The 6,285-nt window shown below is 40.3% G+C and overlaps 1 protein-coding gene across 1 annotated transcript in view; it reads right to left on the bottom strand.

Annotated features, from left to right (window-relative positions):
• Positions 1-4,499: 4,499 nt before the first annotated feature.
• Positions 4,500-6,285, bottom strand: part of LOC101533345 (contactin-associated protein-like 5) — a 326,990-nt gene continuing 325,204 nt past the window's right edge. The window contains exon 27 of the mRNA XM_058664175.1: positions 4,500-4,693. Within this exon, the coding sequence (XP_058520158.1) occupies positions 4,500-4,693 (194 nt within the window). The remainder of the gene's footprint in view (positions 4,694-6,285) is intronic.

Genomic DNA, 6,285 nt, shown 5'->3' with positions numbered 1-6,285 from the left:
TTTACGTAGGGCAAACAGTGTTCATTCAGTTATTCAAAGATGAACTTCCTGTGATTCTGAAAGTTTTTCTAAATGTTCACCAATATAAATGAATGTTTGCGGAAGAGCTGGATGGCAGTAAAGCCATGTTGCTCCTTGAAGGAGTGATGGCATGCACTAAGGTAGGAAGAGATGGCAGAAGAATTAAAAAAAAAAAATGAGCAAAGTGTCAGGGCTGAAGATGTCCTTCAAATGAGATCCTAAGTCTGTATTTAGGTCTGGCTGTGGGAAGGTAGAATGTTGCAATCTCAAGACCAGAAAAAAAAAAAAATCAAGGCAGAGAAAGAATTCAGCTACCTTCAAAGTCAGTTAATGACGGGAACCACTTATTGTCATTCCCATAGGTTGTACCCACTACTTTTCTAGAAGCGGATTTGCTTTGAGGAGAGGAAAGAAAGAAACTTACCAAAAGCTGAAATTATTATGAGGATTCCCGTAAAAGCACGCAGTTTTTGAAGTCTCCAGGAATTAACTTTACAAAGAAGTACTTGTTGAAGGTCTTTGTTCTGCATTCTCCAGTACTGTGGTCAACACCCTCTTACTACACAGTATTTGCCTTTCCTGCTTTGCTGAGCTTCCCAACAGCAAGAGCAATGTTTAATGTATAGGTTTGCTCCCAACACCTAGTGCGAACCTTAGAGTATTGAACATTTAGAGATGTATTTATTTTTCTTGAGAAGGCAGATATATAAAAAGGAGAGACAGAAAGATTTTCCATCCACTGGTTCACTCCTCGAGTGGCCACAACCTCCAGGAGAAGCTGGTACAAAGCCAGGAGTCAGGAATTTCTTCCAGGGTCTCCCACAGTGCAGGGTCCCAAAGCTTAGAGCTATCCTGTGTTACTTTCCCAGGTCACAAGTAGGAAGCTGGAGAGGAAGTAGAGCAGTTGGGACCTGAACAGGAACCCCAATGAGATCCCAGTGCATGAAAGTTGAGGATTTTGCTACCAGGCTATCCTGTCAGGCCATTCAATGAATGCCTCATGAATGAATAAAGGGAGGTGAGAGCAATCTTTTTTTTTTCTTGATCTCCTCCCTGCTATATTCTGAAGGCTGTGATCCTGAAAAATGATATGTCAGGTTATCAATAGCTCTGATATTACTAAAGAGAACAAGCAGACTTACAAAAAGAAATTCCAGCATCCATAAAAATAATCTCTGTTATGTAGCTAAAAATCAATAAGAGGCTATGAGATTTATATGTAATATATATTATAATTCATATATATATATATATATATATATACATGTATATATATATAATCTGTTTGCCCAATGAGTAATTCAGTGAGTGCTAAATATATTTTGGAATCTGCAGTGTGCTGTTGCTTGCAGAAAAAGATCCATTTGGAGAAAATAATATCATTTAAATTGATACCTTAGAAAATGAGATTTTATCTTTGTTTTTGGTTTTTCTGTAAAGTGATAAAATCCATGAAGTCTTTTTCGCCAAGACTGCACTCGAACAAGTGGAGGAGATAATGGAGGTATACTTGGTCTAGCATGAAGGCAGAAAACATGAGGACTATAATAAAGGGAGATTAGAGATCAGTGTTGGGGTGTACTGGGCTAAGTCATGACCTGTAACAGAGGGTTCTGATATTGGAGTGACAGCTTGATTTCTGGCTGCTCTGCTTCCAGTCCAACTCCCTGTCAATGCACCTGAGAAAGCAGATGGTAGGTGGCTCAGATGTTTAGAGGACCTGAATGAAATTCTGGGCTCGTGTATTCAGCCTGGCTCAGTCCTGACCATTGTGATCATCTGGAGAATATATCTGCAATTGGGGGAATCTCTCTTTTTCTCTCCCCCTCTCTTTTTCTTACTCTTTTCTGCTCTTTTCCAAGTAAATAAAGCATAAACACAAAAAAAGGAGGGGGTGGATTAAGGGAGCACTTAAAATGCTGGTAGAGAATAGAGAAGTATAGCTGCTGAAAGATGGGGACCGGCAGTTGAAACACTGCATAAGATACGGTGGGTCTTGGTGTCACAGAAAGAACAGATGGAATTAGCATTGTTTCAAACTAGAATTTATATTTTGCTTCACAGAGTGCATGTTGATTGATTTTTCCATACATACCGTGGATTTAACCCTGTAAAAAGAACTCTACTTATCCCCGATACTGTAGGTACAGTGAGAACTGAAGGCTGGGCTTTTCCGGCATGCATCTTTTGGTATGCCGGGTGTAATGCACTTGCTATCTGCTCCACATGTCCGAAAAGGGTGCCAGTGGGTTCGGGGATGCAGATGTGTTTAAGATGGAGCTTCACAAATGCTTCCTCAAACACAAGTAAGTACAGACTTTTGTAAGCAGCCGAGAACATGACGCATCCCGAGGTGGTATTTGCTAATTCTTCCTGTTTTCTACTAGCACAAGACAGCAAATGACTGCCCAGATGTCTGTGAGGCTTAACTTAGGAAGAATTCTAGCTTTGCTTTTCACCCTTTCTTGTCCATTTCATTACCAGAGATGCGGCAGGTTAACCCCACTGCACTTCACAGTCGCTTTTCTTTTAGGAAACAAAAGAGCATTTCAACCAAGCCAAAGTCTGATTCATACACACTTTGGATTGTAATGCAAAATGAAAAAAATGAAAATTGGATAAATGGGAAGAAATAGCATGGGGAAGTGGTATTTCAGCTTACTAAATGATCACTCATCTTATTATATCTAGAAAGGGAAAATGATGCCCTGGTTAGAATCATGGTAAAATGCATTTGCTAGAGCATCCTCAAAAGGACAGAATGAAAACAATTGCATGTTAAAGAATCTACAGATGTTTTAAGCAGTGTTTATGCAGAAAGTTGAAAAGCATTGGGTTCCCAAATTAAGTATGTGCCCTACTTGCTTTGTCCCAGAAAACGAAGTCATGAACTGGCAGCTGAAAGGAACTGGTGAGTCTCCAAGCAGAGCAGAGTTGAATAGCAGAAGTGATGGATACACCAGGAAGAAGATACAATTTCTCCTAACAATCAAGGCTGGGTGAGAGTGGGGCTGTAATTTTTTTTTCCAGATAAAATGTGCCTTGCAAAGTGGAAACAGGTCTATTTCCCACACCTGTGCGTCACTATATTGGCATTTTAAACATTGCTGGCGTTGCTTCTACCTTTTCTCCAAGAACGGCCACGGTCAAGGATTATGTATTTTACTATAGGAAAATTATTTGGAATCTCACCTTTATCTCATGAATGAAAACAAAGTGTCTTCCTGAAGGGTCCACTGTGCTGTTTTGTCATCTTAAAGGGCCTGGTATGTTTCACCACCTCACTTAGAAGTAGAGGCCTGCAAAAGAGCTGTGTGGGAGGAGAAGGGCCTTATCCTCATGGTATGCAAAATCTTTCAAAATATAGTGTGTTGCAGAGCCATGGGGGCCCCTCAGAGCTCAACATTGCACAGGAAACAGCTCAAAGGAATGCTCTCCTTCTGTTCTAGGTTGTGACACCTGTAGTCCTGCATTCAGTTTGTGCTCCAAGTATTTGCTATGTGTGGAGAAGGGAAGAACTTTGGCATTTCCTGTCTTTCATGCATTTTTTTCCACCTTTCCTTTCAAATCAAGTTAGGCTGTTTTAGCTTGTTTGCAAAATCATATAACACTTTATACTCTTACTTGATTTTCTTCATGCTGTGATAGCATATTTATATATCTATATTATATATGTGTGTATTATACATGTATATGTATACATATATTATCTCAAATTAATTACATATATACACATATATACATATATATATATTAATTACATATATTACATATATTATCTCAAATTAGATTATAGCTAACTTTTCTTACGAGAGTGAAGGAAGCAGCTAGAAATTTGTGAAGTACCTACTGCTGAGCAACTGTCATTTTTCTTCTTAGAGTTAAGCTACTATTTCCGAGCTGTTCTACAGTCATAACCCCAGGGGGTGGAGTTCAGCCATGGGCAGCAGCAATCCTAAATTTGCAAATATCCAGAGGACAAGGGTCACTGGGGTTATAGGTTAAGAATTAGCGCACAGGCTGCCTCTTCCTAGGACATTTAGGGGAGTGCAAGCACACATTTCTTTCACCTTATCCAATGCCTTTGTTTCCCTGATAGGAACGGATTTGGAAGCGGGGGCGGGAAATGTCAGGGATCACCACGCGAGCTTAAAGTTATGGACCTCAAATGTCAAGCAAGTTTGCCAGAAGAATGGGTGTAAAACCGAGGAACATATAACAGAATATGTATGTATGCACACATGTGTCTCCTTCTTGTTCAGAGCGGTAACATCACCACGACAGGTGTCAGAACGGAAGGCATTGGCTGCAGCTGCCTGGTTTCTTAAGCTGGATCCAGGGAGTGGGAATCAACCCCGGTGGGTGCGAGCAATTCAGAGAAAAGAGAATGGCCCATTTAAATATCAAGAATCAAGAGTGGGAGGAGAAAAAATAATAGCAAGAATAACAAAAAGAGTATCAGGTGACCCTGTAGATGTTCAGATGAAATGCTCGTGTTTACGCTCATTCGCTGTGTCCTGTAAGTCAATCTCGTTTCTGAAGGCGCTGGCCAGATCTTCAGGGTATTCGTTCTTCATCTGGCTTGTGCGAAGGGACTGCTGGTGCTGGTACAGGAAGCAGATCGTGACACTTATGCTGCAGGCGGTGACGAATATCACCAGTGCTATGACCCCTGCAGAGGGAGGGGAGAGAAGAGAGTCAGAGGTGGGACGAGCAGTGCCAGTGACCTTCCTCTACTGTGTCTGCACACGGCGCACTGGGAGAGCAACGCAACGCAAAGTAACAAATGCATAAATAGACCTGCTGCGGGGCCTTCAGCCTTCAACACAGGAAAGCATCTGACGTTTAAAAAATAAAAACATATATGGCCTTACTTAATTGACCAAGAATTCAATACTGAAAGTAGGCAATTGCAAGAGCAAGACATTTAACTTTTTTAAAAAAAATCTGTTTTGAAAAATGTGGTGGCATCATTTGCAATTGGCATATTTTTATCACTTAAAAATGGAATATGTGAAGATATTTATCATCCTAAAGAACAACATTTAAATATCTTTCACCCAAATATATACTACTTGCATATATTTACAGCTATGTTTGTGTACTTTAAGTACATCATTAACAATGAAAGTTTTACTAAAGCAACAAGGTGTTCCAACACTGGAATACACCTGCTAGTCACAGGCTCACTCACAGAGGGAAAGTCCCGGATGTGTTATGCTTCAGTTCAGTTCCATCACGTATTCCCTTTCTATGCTCTGTGATTTTGTCCGCTCTATTTTGTAACTTGTTGCCACTAAACCAGAGATCATATCCCTACCTCTTCCATCGAGGCTCTTCGGACATGAAAGGCTAGTGGATGTGGCAGTAGGACAAAGGGTTTCCACATAAATACAGAGTTCTCAGAATTAGAACATTTGAAGATATTTATTTTTATCAATCATAATTTTAATTTTAAGAAAGATAGATACTGCTGCTTTATTTTACTTCCCAAGCCATATAAATATTGATAAAAATTGTCCACTATTGGAAGATGTCTTCGTATGCCTTGCAACATGATGTGCAAAATCATAGTCATTGAAGAATTAAATGTTTTAATTGGATGTTTTCCACAGTTTTTATTTAAAAGCTTGGGGTGTGATTGAGACTATGTCACATTTTAGAATATAAGTATATTTATTTTTTCAGAATATATTTCTACACTTAAATACTATATACTTATATAGTGTAAAAGTGTCTTTATACATTAAATATGTATTTATAAGTCATTATAACATGTTCTCCAATCCTTGCAGGGGAAGGTAGAGTTAAACCATCCAAGATAACACAGGTCTAAATAAAATGGGTGCATCTAAGTGACACTCATGAGTTAGGTTTAAGTTTAAGGGATGAGGGCCCGGCGGCGTGGCCTAATGGCTAAAGTCCTCGCCTTGAAAGCCCCGGGATCCCATATGGGCGCCGGTTCTAATCCCAGCAGCTCCACTTCCCATCCAGCTCCCTGCTTGTGGCCTGGGAAAGCAGTCGAGGACGGCCCAATGCATTGGGACCCTGCACCCGTGTGGGAGACCCGGAAGAGGTTCCAGGTTCCCGGCTTCGGATCGGCGCGCATCGGCCCGTTGCGGCTCACTTGGGGAGTGAATCATCGGACAGAGGATCTTCCTCTCTGTCTCTCCTCCTCTCTGTATATCTGACTTTGTAATAAAATAAATAATAAATCTTTTTTAAAAAAAGTTTAAGGGATGAAACAGGCAACCATTTTCTGCT

The sequence above is a fragment of the Ochotona princeps genome, chromosome 5 (assembly GCF_030435755.1).
Source record: "Ochotona princeps isolate mOchPri1 chromosome 5, mOchPri1.hap1, whole genome shotgun sequence".
In the NCBI taxonomy this organism is placed as follows: Eukaryota; Metazoa; Chordata; class Mammalia; order Lagomorpha; family Ochotonidae; genus Ochotona; species Ochotona princeps.
This window is presented reverse-complemented; position numbering and strand designations above follow the sequence as displayed.